This window comes from Haemorhous mexicanus, chromosome 3 (assembly GCF_027477595.1).
Source record: "Haemorhous mexicanus isolate bHaeMex1 chromosome 3, bHaeMex1.pri, whole genome shotgun sequence".
NCBI classification, from domain to species: Eukaryota; Metazoa; Chordata; class Aves; order Passeriformes; family Fringillidae; genus Haemorhous; species Haemorhous mexicanus.
This window is the reverse complement of record NC_082343.1, coordinates 86,998,924-87,013,800: the sequence shown is the minus strand read 5'-3', so window position 1 is coordinate 87,013,800 and position 14,877 is coordinate 86,998,924. Positions and strand designations below refer to the sequence as shown.

Sequence of the window (14,877 nt, the reverse complement as noted above, 5' to 3'; positions counted from 1 at the left end):
TGGTGGGAGAAAGACAAGATGGTGGGTCCTCCTCACAGCTGGCTCTCCCTGTCCCTGAGGCTGAGACAGTGGAAAACAGTGAGAGACAAAACCATGAAAGTGAGATCATCTATGCTGTGCTGCACTGCTGGTCCACTGCACCAGGCTTGGGTTCAGGCTCAGGTCAGGCTCGCTTCTGCTGCTGTTTTGGACCATTCTGCTGGGCTCAGTTCCATACAGCCCTGCTGCTTTTCAGAACCACATCTTGGGGTCACATCTCACAGGAGTGGGAAGGTGGCGAGTGGCCGCAGCAGAAGATGAAATCTGCAGAGCTGATCCCAGCAACTCACCCCTGATGAGGAGAGTGAGACAAAAATCACACACTTCTGGGGATATGGTCCTTATTCTTCTCCTTGACACAACCCCCAGCCTTGATTTCAGAGGGACAAAATAACAGTGTAGCGGTGCCCACAATGTACCTCCAAGCTCTGGCCCCTCTCTGCAGTCAGGACTCTTGTATGCTGTAAGCACTATTAGTTTGTGGGACCATCTTACCATAGACACTTGAAGAAAAAAAAAGAGATAAATCCTTTAAGCTCTGTGTGGTATATTTTATTTCCTGCTGTTTCCTTCGAGCCTGGTTTCTTAAGATAATCTACTGAACTTAAAAAAGTTTTCTTAAAAATAAAATTAATTTATTAATGAAAAGGGAGTTTTGTTATAGGTTATTTTTACGTTTACACAAATTAGCATGGTACTTCATTGTCCTTGATTTATCTGTGCATATAATGTTTTGTCTTTAGATAATTTTTTTTTTTTGGTATACATAAAAGATTTGTAAGATGATATCCAGATTTCTGCCTTGCACATCTTCAAATTCACCGGTTCCTATAGAATCATCCTGGTCATTTCCATTCTTTAGTATTCTGTTTTTGAACATAGATTTGTAATTGTTACTTTTACCATTATGTGTGTCAGGGCTCCTTTGCTCTGTTTTACTATTGAAGAAACTTGTGCACCTGTGTTATACTTGTTCTTTGTTTTGAGTACACATTTAAAACAAGGTTCCTCTAATTCACTGGTAGCTAGAATTTTCCTTTGTCTGGCTATGGAATTTGTAGTGAAATCCAACCTTATCATTTATTTTTTTTGTTAAGGCAGTCAGACTTGACTGTACATGTATGTTTATACATATTGTACACATATGGTTTTTTAACTTTTTGTTTTAAGGTAAATAGTTACTGAGGTTTTTTTAGATGGTCTACGCATGTAGTTCAGACATTCTGTTGCCTGGATTGGAATTACCTTCTATTCACTAATAATACAATATAAACCTAAGACCTAGTAAGATTTATATAATTCACTAAAAAGGTAAAATCTGTTGCGTGTAAATAGGCAGCCACCTTTTGTGTAGTACTGAGATGCATACTTAAATGAAAAATATAAGTGTTCACCCTTTTGTTAATAAACTGTCATTAATGAAGGACTTTCTTATGAATAATGGATGTGTATAGGCCACTGTGACTGCTTCTCACATTTTGGTTTCTGCATTTTGTGGTTATGCTCCAAGTGATTATCTTGATTTAATGACATTAGGATATTAGTTGTACCTTTCATAATGTGTATCAGTAAAGGTTTGGGCTCTAGTCACTTTAGTGATGATTGCTGGTTTGTTCACTTTGATATGCAGAATGGAAGGTGCTTAATAGTTATACTCTTTCATTATTTAGACTCTTCAGCTAGAGAAGATTCTGAAAGTTGACCATGCAGATAAGCTGCTAGATTAAATACAGGAAGATCAGATACTTGATATTCTTTATCTGTTTGTTGTGATTTTTATCACAATGTTGAAGTCTTTTTTTCCATCTAAACTGCAGAATAAGGACTAAAAATTTCAGATCAATGGGTCTTGACTAAAATGAGTATTATTCTTGAAGAATAGTCCCTAAAATTCAGAGAATAAGAGATAGGAAGAAGGGATATGCAAGGACAGTGAGAAGAAATATTTGCTGTACTTGTCAGAGAAATTTAAACCAAGTAGAAGGTCATGGTTGAGCAAACCCAGTATCAAACTCTTAACTCAATTAGTTTTGGTTGTATTTTTTTAGTCATGAGGACATACTTTAAATAGCTTTATTTTTGATAGCTTTCAATAACTTGTATTAAGGCCCTTTTAGATTTTCTTTGATAATGTTTTGTTTAAAACCTTATTTGATGAACAGCAGAATTAATGTAGTCTGTAGTTGTGAGTTTTTGAAATGATGTTCTTCCTTTACTTCTAGCTCCATCCATTTCCCCAGTGCAAGATTTTTTTTGTTTTGTCTCTTGAATATGTGGTGTTAAAAATTTCCTACGTATCAACTGATAGCACGTGATAGTAAAACCTTGTTTTTGTCCGAGCCTAGGCTTCAAATCATTCTGTGGTTTGTGAGCTAACATTAATGATACATTTATTGTTAAAATGCTCTTTAGTTCTTTTTAGAACATTTGTTCTTTCAAGGAACTTCCTGGCCCTTACATCACCCTGCTTTTAGTGTGTTACACTAATTTTCAAGAAATTGTGCTGAAACTTGCAAACTCAGATTTCAGTTCTGATATGCCTGTTTTGCAACTTGCTAAGACTTTGATTTTCTGATGTTTCTTCTGTGTTGGGTATGTTCCATTCAGAGAAAAAGATTATAGAACAGATTGTGTTTTAGAGCTGTCCTAGCTGGAAACATGTCTGACACCATATGAACCATTTAAGTGTGCCATCTAGAACAGTCTGCTTTGACTCAAATCTGATCTCTGAGCAGTCTGTGATACTCTATTCCAGCACCTACTGGTGTTTTCACTACATGAGTGAGGCAAAAAGCAAAAGTGCTGCTTAACATCGTTTTTTTCTGCTGTGGGGGCACACGACAGAGTTTCACAATTATGATAGTTTGGCAAAGGTCAGATCCAGCAAACACAGTGGTTAAACAGGAGATACATATACTTGCTTGCTTGCTTGTTTGGAGTCCTTAGGTCTTATGTATTTGAGAGGGCATTCCTGCACTCTGCTTCTTTTTTTTTTTTCCTAGTATTTTTTCAAAGACGTGAAATGGGAAGCCAAAGAGGATTTGAGACATTCTAAAGTATTTGGGGCAAGTAGCTGTCAGCTTTTTATTTCTGAGGTGGCAGATTGGACAGGTTGAGTGTAGATTGATCTGGATGGTGACTGACCAGCTGGAGTTGCATAGCCTTGACTTAAAAGCATGTGAGATGAGTGTGTTTACTTTGAGGAGGTTGGTGTTTGCATGGATGCTGTTAGTTTTCAGGATGTTGGACTGTTAACTCAAATGGTTTATGATGTATTTAAATTTCATATTTTAGAAAAGAGGATTTAACCCTTTGGGTTTGATAAGTCTTGTTCTGTTTGTTGTTGTGTTAGTGGTGGTCAGAAATGCTCTGAAAGCTTCTCATCTTGACTTACGTAAGGCAAATACAGAGAAATATTACTAGTAAGAATGATTTTCCACATAATTTTCTCAAGTGCAATTAATATTTCTAAGCAATTTGAAAAGCACAATTAAAGCACTGTATTTCCATAGTTTGAAACAATTTGCATCATCAACATGCTGTCTATTAAAAGTTGTGTGATTTTTGAACATTTCAAGCACAGTATTGTGTGTCCTGTCACAGCAGTGTGCAGAATAATACTTTAGGTTTAATGATCTCTGAAGGAGCACTGTATTATTGATCTACTGTATCTTAATGTCAGCTTTACTAGAGAGAATAATGGTAAGAAATCTTCTCTCCATAATTACTGGTTTTATGTAATACTGAGCTAAAAGTCAAAAGGTAGCAAATGAAGAAACCCAAGAAATGCTAAGAAACATTGATGAATAAGAGTCCTGTTGAGATAAGAGTACCTAAGAATCCTTAGGTTTTTTTTTTAAATGTGTTGATTTTTTTCAGTTAGAAGTAATCTTGCATCCATAAATTTGCCATGTTCAGTTTTTTTATGAGGGACATTCCTGAATTCAGTCTCTTCACATTTTGCCAGTTAAGTCATATTAAAGAAGTTAATATTATGCCTTAATAAAATGAGAGATGAAAGTATAGAATTAGTTATAAATGGTTACAAGTCATTAAAAAGGTGGTGTCTTTTTGCAGTACAGAGTTCAGTAAAAAATCTTTATCTTTTTTTCCAGGAAAAAAAATTGTGTATATTCTTATATGCCCATTTGATTATAAGGCTGAATGTTTATATGCCTGTAAAATGATCCTAACAATATGTATTACTGGTTCAGAAATACTTAATACTTGGTGTTGTGTGGCTGGTCTTGTAAAATTAGGACACCACATGTTTTACCTAAGACTGTACAAACACACCAGAGTCTTTTCTTAAACATTTTCTATGTGTTTGCAGTGAAAATGCTCAGAATATATCTGGTCCTGTAACTGTGGTACATGGCAGACGTTTTCACCACACACACGCACAAACAACCGTAGTAAAAACAGCAGCCCAAAGGTAAGACTAATTACATTTGTTTCTGCAGGTGTTTCAGTTGTAAAAATTCTCCCTGGTTTTGTATGTAATGATTTTCCTTATGCTATGAAATGTTTTAAGAAAATCACATGGGTGCATTTTTGGTTATGAGCTTTGACCTTAATTACTATAGTTTCATAAGACCATTTAGGAATTACTATCATATAATAGTAGAATTTAGTAATTTTAAAGAACATTGGCAGGTAGTAGGAGAGTACCTGCTAATATAAATAAGAAAATACTTTGAAATAGACAAATATGGTTTGCAGTAGAAATTCACATAACTGACAACATGATCAGCAACTACTAAGTAACAGCAACTTCAGCTTGTGTAAGATTCATGTAAACATTAAATCATAGATTTGAAGATTGTGTATAGTGTAAAACATTAATTGTAACATCTAACAGAAGCAAGGTTTTGCATCTGTGTAAATGATTTTTAGAAAGGATGACTGGAAACCAGGGAATCTTACTGAACTATGCTGAATTGAACTTCAGTGATTTGAAGCTTAAAATCCTGTCAGACTTTTGTAGATTGTAGGGTTGGTTCTAGGTGTTTTGTACACTTAATGTGTTTCACAAACATATGAGATAGCAACTGGTTTAAGGAATTTTCTTTCAAAGTTTATCCATTCAGAGCTCTTTTTGTTTATGAATTCTGTGCATTTCTACCATCCTTCATGAGTGCTTTATGTGTCTGCATTTTGTAGCTTTCTTCTTCTGCTACCTTATTTTTTCTCTGTTTTTAAGTATAGATTTTTAGGATGGTGGGATCATATACAGGCATTATCTTTTTTTTTTCACTCAGTTTGATTTGCTGACTTCAGAAAAAGAAAGCCCATATTCTAATGTAAATGAATTGTGTGATCCAAACTTGTATTAGAGTAATCTGGCATTGAATAAAAAGACTGAAAAAGGAATTTTTTAGTCACAAAATAATAGACTCATAGAACAGTTTGGGGTGAAAGGGACTTTAAAGGCTCTCTAGTCCAATACCCCTGCCATAAGCAGGGATATCTTCAACTAGATCAGGTTGCTCAGAACCCCATCCCACCTGACCTGAATGTTTGCAGTGATGGGGCAACTAACACTTCTCCAGTCAGCCTGTTTCAGTGTTTCACCACCTCATTGTAAAACACTTCTTTCTTCTATCTAGTTTGGATCTACCCTCTTTTAGTTTTAAACCATTACCCCTTGTCCTATTGCAACAGGCCCTGATGAACTGTTTGTCCCCATGTATCTTTTAGGCCCCCTTCAAGTACTGAAGGCCACAATAAGGTCTCCCTGGAGCCTTCATTTCTCCAGGCTAACAACCCCAACTCTTGCAGCCTTTCCTAACAGGGCAGTTGCTGTCTTATCCTGTCCTTGAGGACTTAGGCTGTTGCCTCTTCCTGTTTCCAACAGTACAGTAGTCTGTAAATGCTATACAGATGTGTATATAAATATGGTATATAGGGTGGCCATTTTCCTTACCCTTTAGTAATAGCACATGCAGTAGTAGGTATCTCTTTTCAATTCTTTACATTTCTTGCCATTAGTGTGAGTCTGATGACTAAAAAGGATTGGCAGTTTTTACCATGAGTTAAGCTGAAAGATGGGGTTGATGTTATCACTGTGGTTTAGGCTGAATCAGCTGTGCTTTTGCTTGCATGAAGTCGTTTTTAGAATATTTTTGTTCAGTATCCCGTTGAGGAAGATATGGGCCATCTCTAAGCATTCATGCTCTTTCGTTTCTGGTGGGTTTTGTTTGTGTGTGTTTATGCTTGCTTTTGTTTATTTTTGGGGGAGGAGTTGTTTGTTTATTGCGTTTTGTGTAATTCTGAAGGATAAAATTTTGTTTTGCGGTGCTAATGAAAATTATTTTAAGTAAGCAAAATCATGCAAGACTGCTGATTGTTGACTTGATAATTCTCGTGCACTTGATTAAGCTTTGTTGTGAAATGGTTCTTCAAACTGCCATTCAAAATGGCTTCGTCTTAGCAAGTTCAGTGCCATAGGTTTCTTCAACCTGCTCCAGGGATTCTTAATCTTCAGTGGATGTTAGATTTGCCTGCTTGCCTTTCTTCCCTGTGGGATTTACTTCTTTATAAGCCTACAATGTAATGTGAAGAAAAAAAGGTAGTGATTTGGCATGTGTGACACACAGAAAGAAAACTAATGCGTAACATAGGCAAGCTGAATATTGTGTGAAGTAACTGGATAGTAGTCATCTTGTGTGTTCTAAATATGTTTTCTCTTAGGATTGTTATTGTAGTTCATTTACATTAGCAACAGACAATTAACTCTTATGCTAGGAATATTTTTGGAGTTTTAAAGGCAGGAAACAGTTCTAACAGTCCCAGCAGTGCTTTGTTACTGGAGGATATCAGAACCAGAATGATCTAATTGACTGAGGGTGAGCTTTACATAGGAACTTGGCAATGATGTTTAATTCCAGTAGCTTCTGATTCAACTGACTGCTTTCTAAAAGCTTCTAAATCTGTTTCTGAGTTAGAGGATTGAAAATTAATAAAATGTGGCTTCCTGACAGAATTTTTTTTTCAGGTCTACCTGATGTTGAAAACATAGGTTTCTGAGTGAGAAGGCAATAGTCAGAAAAAAGTCAACTAAAATAGGACTATTTAAAATGGAAAATAATATAAAATTCCAGACCATATAAACTGGGTAATATACTTTGGTTATGTATTTTCACTTGTGTAGGAATTTTTTGATATCCTTTTTTGGCTAGTCTTTACTGACATTAGGCAGTAGTTGAGTTTAAAAGTAAATGCTGATGATGATTTCTCAAAAAGGACTATTTGCAGAAAATGTGTGTAGCAAACCAAGAATAAAATTCTAGATGTATATTAAGACAGGAGAGCTGATAGCATGGAAATTGAGCTCTAAATGTTTGGGTTTTGTTTTCCTGTGCTAATTTGCAGGTGACTCAAAGTTGTGTTCTGTTAATTGTTTGCATTTCTAGATTGTTTTATGGTGTGGTGATCAGCAACAACATAGGGAAAATAATTTTATCTAATATATTGTACATAAATCAATGGTAGGTTTCTTGAAAGGATAACCAAAAATAAAAATATTATTAAATGAGTTGAGCAATTTTAGTCTCTGTCACTGAAGTAACAGATTCTATGACTTATCCTGGGTTCTTTGGGTGGGGGTGGTGTCACATGGAGCAAGCTGAATATGAACTCAGTTATAATCCCATCAAGTTGAATTTGTGTATGATTTGTACTGCATTTCTTATCTCCTGCAATTATTTTGCACACGCGTGTTAATTTAAAGTCTGTCTGAGTATCTGTTGTACTCATATGTAAAATGCAAGTTTCTAGCACAACAAAATTTGGTATTTCAAAATAATATTATGATAAATATTCATTTTTTTTCTAGTGGAATCTGGGATTAAATGGAAATTTGTTAATGTCTGATACAACAGATTGTCAGATATAGCTTGGCCTAGAATTGTGTTTGGTTCACACTATTTTGATTCATTTAAAGTATAGTTCTGTCTTATGATACTGACTGGCTGTTCTTCCAGACTTGGCATTGAAATAGCATGTATGTACTGCATGTTTAACAAATCTTATGCATGAGCTGCATGAAGCAGTTGGTAGGGACAGTGATCAATCCAGAATTCTCATCTCTTAATCTTCCTGAGGTATAAAAATGAGAATTCCTTTAAATGCATTATATTGGTGAGGAATTTTAAAACAAACAAATAAGGCATCTGATGTAATGACAGTGCATAGTATCAGGCATTCTGGAATTTTTTTTCCTGATGTTAAGTTTCCTTAGCATTAGGTTTGTGTTCCTTAACAGAGTGGCTCTTTGAAGCACCTGTAAACAGTTAATCCAAGTTACATACTAACTGTGCAAAGGATGCAAAGATACAGAATATGGCTCAATCCAGAGATGGTTTGGATCTGACTGCACTGATAAACTGGGGTGTGATCTGCTCAAAAGCACTTTATTGTTAGTAAAAGCTAGCTCCAGCTAGGAGCAATTCTCCACCTTCACATAGCACTGGCTCATTACCTACCCCCCCAGTTTTAAGTTGCTACAGTCACATTCAGTTTTGAAGTCCTTTTACTCGCTTCCCAGAGCACTATGGAGATGGAATGTACTTCCATACTGCACTCTGTAGGATTATCAGGACTACATTCTTACCTGCTTTGCTTCCACTCCTGCTGTTTTCTGAGTAACAAGAGAATTAGTTTTTTCTATTCTTGTGAGTGTATTGTTTGTGAAAAGGAAAGGAGGATGAGTTTTTATTACTGTGTAATATCATTACTCTGTTTAGTTTGGCTGAAGTAAAACAGGAAACAATTTGAATTTGTTCTATTTTAGTTAATGTAATGCATGTATGTCAGAGGTTTGTTAGGCTTTTGATGTTTGGGAGGAACAGTCACACAGATTAAAAGCTTACATCATTCCATATTCCAAATTTTGAAAAGACAGAAGATATGTAGATGCTATTTTCAAATTGTCTGTGTGCTAAGCTTAATTAGATTTATTTTTATATCAGTCTTGGTGTACAAGGGACCAGAATTGTGAGCATCAGCTACATTCATTTCTATGTTAACTCATGTTAAATGAGGTGCTTGTAAGCTAGTGGCTCTAGTTCCTAGGTTCTTTTGGGAGATTTTTTTGGCCTAAACCTCAGAAGAAGGTTTCCATTTATCCTTCTCTAGCCTTTCCATGTGGTTTCTTAAATATTTAAGGACTATTGCTGAAATTTGTTTCTCAGTTTAAATGCTTACATATTTTTTATTAATTGGAAACAAGTTCTTACATAATTTTTTTCTCTTTCGCATGGCAATTAGGGATTGTTTTTGTGGTTGACCTCTGTCTTAGAAGTCTTTTCCATCCTTAATGGTTTTGTGATTGGAAATGGGGCTTGATTATAATTAGTGTATTAGCATTCTATCTTAATGGCTTATGCATTGTAAGTGAATTGAGATGACCAGGTTAAGTTCAGAGTTAATTAAATTCTTCTAATTGAAAAAGAGTCAATGTAGTATTTAGACCACTGACTGTTGCTGTCTGTGAAGTAGTGTTTGTGCATTTCTAATTACTTTGACAGAAAAGTGGTGAAAAAGTTGTAATGCTTGTTTGAAAATTAGACTAGCGAGTGAAAGACAATGAAACAGTTACAATTTATATTTAATAACTTTTGCATTTAGTGATGTGCAACACATGTGGGGCTTTACATCTTATGTGTTTTTTTCTTTTTTCATATTTTAAGCAATCTGGACCGAAAGGAAAGGTAAGCTTACTGTTGATCAAATGAGCATGGCAATAGGCATTAAGAAAATTAACTGATTGAGTGCTGTATTAATGCTAGTTAAAGAATATTTGATCCAGTCAATTATATCTACTTATATGTGATAGGGGTGGATTGTTTTTAGTTCTGTTTTTATGATTCATTTACTGGCTTTTATTGAAAAAGAACCTCTACATCCATCTCTAAGAAATGCTGTGTTACTGTGAATTTTGGGTAATTCTCCACTGGAAATTTATTTATATATCCAGTGCAAAATTGCATCAACATTCTCTGGATTTTAAAAATTCAGTGCTAATTCTTTTTGTAGAGCAGCGAACTTTGTGTAATAGAATGGTTCTGAAGCACCTTAGTAAAATGATTCTGAAGCTCTTAGTGGGCTGTTTAACAGCTCTCACTCTGTCATCTCAGCTTGGTTTGAATTGCATTAAAGGTTTTTATTGCTTTACTGTGTATATTTTGTTCATGAAATGCATATATTAAAGCAGTTAACAGAAAGTGTGTAGCAAAACCTGACACATTCAGCTAATTTCGGGCTAATTTCTCACTTGTTTTGCATCTGGGTTACTGCTGTTAATATTTTCTTAGCAGTATGAAATACCATACATTTATTTTTCTTCATATATAGCTTAAATTTATATGTTAGTGGAAATGTTTTCTTGATAGTAATGAAGTCATTGAGTTTTTGTAAATATCCTGTCTGTGTAGGTGGCTTTTGGCAGTATGAGCTTGATACCAGGTTGAATTTTTTAAAAGTATATGTAATGTTTAACTGATAATGATGTAAATAGCACAGTTCTTTCTGAATTCAGAATTTTCTTTATTTATTTCAAATTCAGAAAATCAAGCCTTTCTGTTTTACTGCCTTTTGTTACTTCTTAAAAGAACTATCAAATAGATACTCATCAGGCAGTTAGTGTCACTGTATGGCATAGAAGAAAAGATTTGAGTTCCATGCTGATGAGATCTTCATTTTCTCATGGGGACACCTGCTGCTTCTTCATCCAGTACTACTGGATATGTTCCTTTTTCTTTGCCTGCTTTTTGTTGTTGTCCTAGCAGGGGAAGATGATGTAGGCAGGAGCTGCTAAATTTAGCTTTAATCATAACTGTCATAAGTGCAGCAGCAGCTCCTGACTTTCTGGGCCAAATGGGGTGGCTGACCTGTGTTCTGAAAACCCTGTTCCCTGTGCTGCTGCTTCTCTTTTCAGCCTTTGGCTTTTGTACTCTGCTCGTCCTCTAACACATGCTGAAGGTAAATCTCACCTCAGCAGCTTTGTGCTTCAATCTTATTGTGATTTCCTCTCTTATGTAGTGATGTAGAATTCAACAGTCTGTCTTCAGTGACACATCTCCAAATAATGCATACAGAAGTAGAGGAATGGCTGAATAAAGCAGCCTCTCAAAGAGCCATGCTGTGCATTAAACACAGCTCTTGTGTAAGCCTTGCGCCTCAACAAAATTAGGAGCTGGTACAGCCTTTTTGATGTGGCTTGTACCAAATCATAGGTAGCACTCGCTCCCAAATTGCCAGATCCAGATGTTTCTTCATGTTTATTAGCTTTCTGGCATAGACAGAAATTGTGGACCTGCCCCTTCCCCTCATCCTCCCCACCACATTTCTGTTTTTTTGTTTTCCTAGAGAAGAAATTTTAAGTGAAAATGTCACTTTGTCTGGACAGTTTCATGAAGGTCTCTCTACCAGGCTGTTATGAGGACACTAAGGTCCAATTCCATCAGCAAGAGAACATAGCAGTAATAATGATTGTTTGCTGAAAATATGAAATCAGTGACACCATTCTGTCTGGGCAAAACATGCTTACTCAAGAATATTGTGGCATCTAGCAGTTAAAATATGTCAAAAGTTCATGATGCTGCACAGTCCAGACTGCCTGAGTATTTCAGTCTGGTGTGTTGCAGAAAAAGCTTGATCTTTCTTGCTCCTGTAATCAGTGTTTTGCTGTCTGGTGCTTTACTACTTCCTGAGATTGCTTTTTATCAAATACTTGTCTACTACCCATGTACTTAAAGGTATTAAAAGTTCTTATAATCTAGGACATAAACAAGATGCCTAAAATTGCTTCACCTCTGAGCATTGTTTTTTTTTTTTAACTGTTAGACACAGTATATATGTAATCTTGCATCATAATCAGCTCAGCTGTTTCATCCCTCGATTATTCCCATTTAAATGGAAGACAGTTTTGGTCAGGGTTTAACAGCAAGAAGGCATTTGTTTAGAAGTGCTGTATGTTCTTAAATCTAAGATTTTTTTTTTTCTTTTCCAGATAGTCCTTTTAAAGGTAGATATAATGTTTTATTTACAGAGCAACCAATTTCCCCATCTGTTTCTGCACTCACTCATAAATAAATGGCTCAGTGTACTAAGTATTTTACTGGAGAAGGTATTAATGGATCTGCAGCTTTTCAGGCAGCAGCAAACACTGTGCTCAGAAGGGCAACTTTGTTTCTAGTCTGTAAAAACTTCATGGTGGTGTGCTCTTCTTTCTCTTAGTAGCAAAAGGTGCCTAAAGTTGCTGCCCTCTTGTGGAAGGGCTGTCATTGTCTCCAAGAAAACATCATTTAAAAAAAAAATTTTAGCTAAAATCTCAAATTAAATAGTCTTTAAAGTTGTCTTCACTTTTCTTTCTAATTTAATGCTACTTCAATCCTGACCTTGAATTGCTAACCACACTAAAGTGTGTTGGGAAGCCTCAGTTGTTTTGGAACTGATTTTTTGTGACTTGGGTTTGGATGTTAATGGTTCACTGTGAGTGTATGAGTTCTATATTGTGGGAGAGGAAAGGTACACTTTTTTTTTTACTACCACTTCTGTATTCTTGCAAGTGTTTGGCTGTTTAATAGCTATAAATCTGAGTCTACAGTGCTAACACAAAATTCAGTAGGGGGTAGATAATGCTGGTGTATTCTGATTTATTGTAAAAGAATTATTTAGCCCTATATGATAAATAATGAATTGATCATCTTAATAAGATAAATATTTTTTGCATATTAAAAATGTTATACAAATGTATGGTTCTTAGAAGAAAAATTGTTAGTTAGAAATGTCCAGAGACCTTGAATTGTGAACCACATTTTAAAAGAAATTTTAGTATTCTAAATCTGCCATATGATTTGCTTTATTGTTTGCTTTCAATTAAATGACAAATAGTTTCAATATTCTTTCTCTTTAATATCATTTAAGTTTTAAATATTTTAGACATCTTACAGAAAATAATTTTTCTAGATAAAATTATGTTCAAAACAAGACTTACTGTTGTGAAATACTAGTGAAAAATAGTTATGACACATGACACAACAGCTTGCACACCCTTACTGCAGTGTTTATATTTTTCTAATCTAAAATGACGTTACAGCTTTTTTTTTACTTTTTAGAATGTCATGAGCGTTGGTTTTGATAGTACAGCTTCTCATAATGATGAGTTTGAGCTCTGCCTTTTATTTCCACTAAATCTGCCTTAGAGTAATTCCACGTGTTTAAATTTTTAAGGAAAATTATCTAAAAAATAATGCATTGAATTTGTTAATAAATATTCATACTGAGTTTCCAGTTTTAATTAAAAAAATTCTGTAGGAGAAGGATTGTTCCAGAAACACATTTGACACAATCAGTAACAAATAAATTACCTAATCTGTCATCTGTGATATGCTTGCCAGCAGTCATGATAAAGTACTATGGCATCTCTATATTCTGAATAGCCGTGCTTGTTCCTCAGTTCTTTTTTCTGCCAGAATTTTCTTTAAAACTGCAGCCTATCAACACAGTGACGTGTGTTTGTTATTAGGTAAGAAGTGTCTCAAAGGACATTGTAGATTAATCTTGTTCCAAAGATATTAATTAATAATGTTACCTAGAGATGCAGAAAATTCAAAGGTTTTATAATTTGGTGTATTCTGTGCTGAAAGAAATAAAATCTTTTAACTGAAGCTAAAGTCTACTTCAGCCATAGCCAAATTTTTGTCAGATGGGTCCTCAAAATTTAGCTGTTAGTGGTGATGTAACTGCCTGCAGCTGTTTGCTTTGCCCTCTTGCTGTTGATTAATGTCCTTGTAATCAGAGGTAGCAGTAAGGGACATGTGTGACCCATTTGTAGCCCAGTGCTTAACTTTCCAATAAAACCAGTTTCTGGTGAGTTTGTTGATGAGGCCTCCTGTGTTTCAGATGTGTGCTGTCCTCTGTTACGACAAGAATAGCAATCTGAGCTGCAGTGCTCAGAGCACTGAGAAGGACAAGTGCTACAAACAGTAACCCACATGCACCGAGCTTCAGGAATCTTAATTTGCTATCAGCATGATTTGACACACATGTGTGTAAACTGAAAACATCTTTCAGGAGACTCAAATCTTGCTATAATGCCATATATTGCATTAATTTGCACAAAAACGTGTGCTATCTATATTATGCAAGTTATACCAACAAAATGTATACTATCCAGTAATTTGTCTCTATTACAATATTTTAAAAACAAATACATAGGAACCATGTCTGCTGTGTTGTTCTTTCTGGCTTTTGGACACAACAGTTTTTCACATTGGATCTCCTTCCTCTGTTTTGCATCTTCTCTTCCTGTTTTTTAAGTTGTGGAACTTGTGTTCCACAACTTACTGCTTTAATATTAGAATAATACTTGGTTTTTTTCTTGGCTTTTAAAAGTATCTGTCTTGTATTGCATGATTGTAGAGGAGGAGAAGATGCAGGCTTCAGTATTTGTGAACTTGTGTGTAAAAGTGACAGTCTCCAGAACTATTGATTATTACAGAAGAGAGTTAGATCAGAAACACTTCCAAGACATTTATTGTAGCTGTTTGTATCATTTTGATAATACTTTTTTATGTGTACAAATAGCATGTAATAGGAGAAGTTACTTATTTGTAGCTTTCAGATACATTTCAGGTTTGTTTTTCATATATAATTGTGACTAAGTTATAATGCTGTCTATTAAAAGAACAACCATACGTCTAATTCATTTTCCAGAAAAGAATACCCACCTCAGCTTCAGAAAGTGGAGGCAGACCACATTAGATTACCACGGTCTCAAGGAGTGGGTAAGTTATCTTTAAAGTTCTCATTTCTTCTAAGCAGAATAATGTT

At 35.2% G+C, this 14,877-nt stretch overlaps 1 protein-coding gene across 6 annotated transcripts in view; it reads left to right on the top strand.

The window, feature by feature from the left end:
- The window catches only part of SENP6 (SUMO specific peptidase 6), a 71,705-nt gene that overhangs the window by 26,381 nt on the left and 30,447 nt on the right, over positions 1–14,877 (top strand). For 3 of the 6 annotated variants that reach the window (XM_059842590.1, XM_059842591.1, XM_059842593.1), the window contains 3 exons: positions 4,373–4,474; positions 9,732–9,752; positions 14,761–14,831. In XM_059842590.1, the coding sequence (XP_059698573.1) occupies positions 4,373–4,474; positions 9,732–9,752; positions 14,761–14,831 (194 nt within the window). The remainder of the gene's footprint in view (positions 1–4,372; positions 4,475–9,731; positions 9,753–14,760; positions 14,832–14,877) is intronic. The other 3 variants (XM_059842595.1, XM_059842592.1, XM_059842594.1) reach the window with 2 other exon arrangements.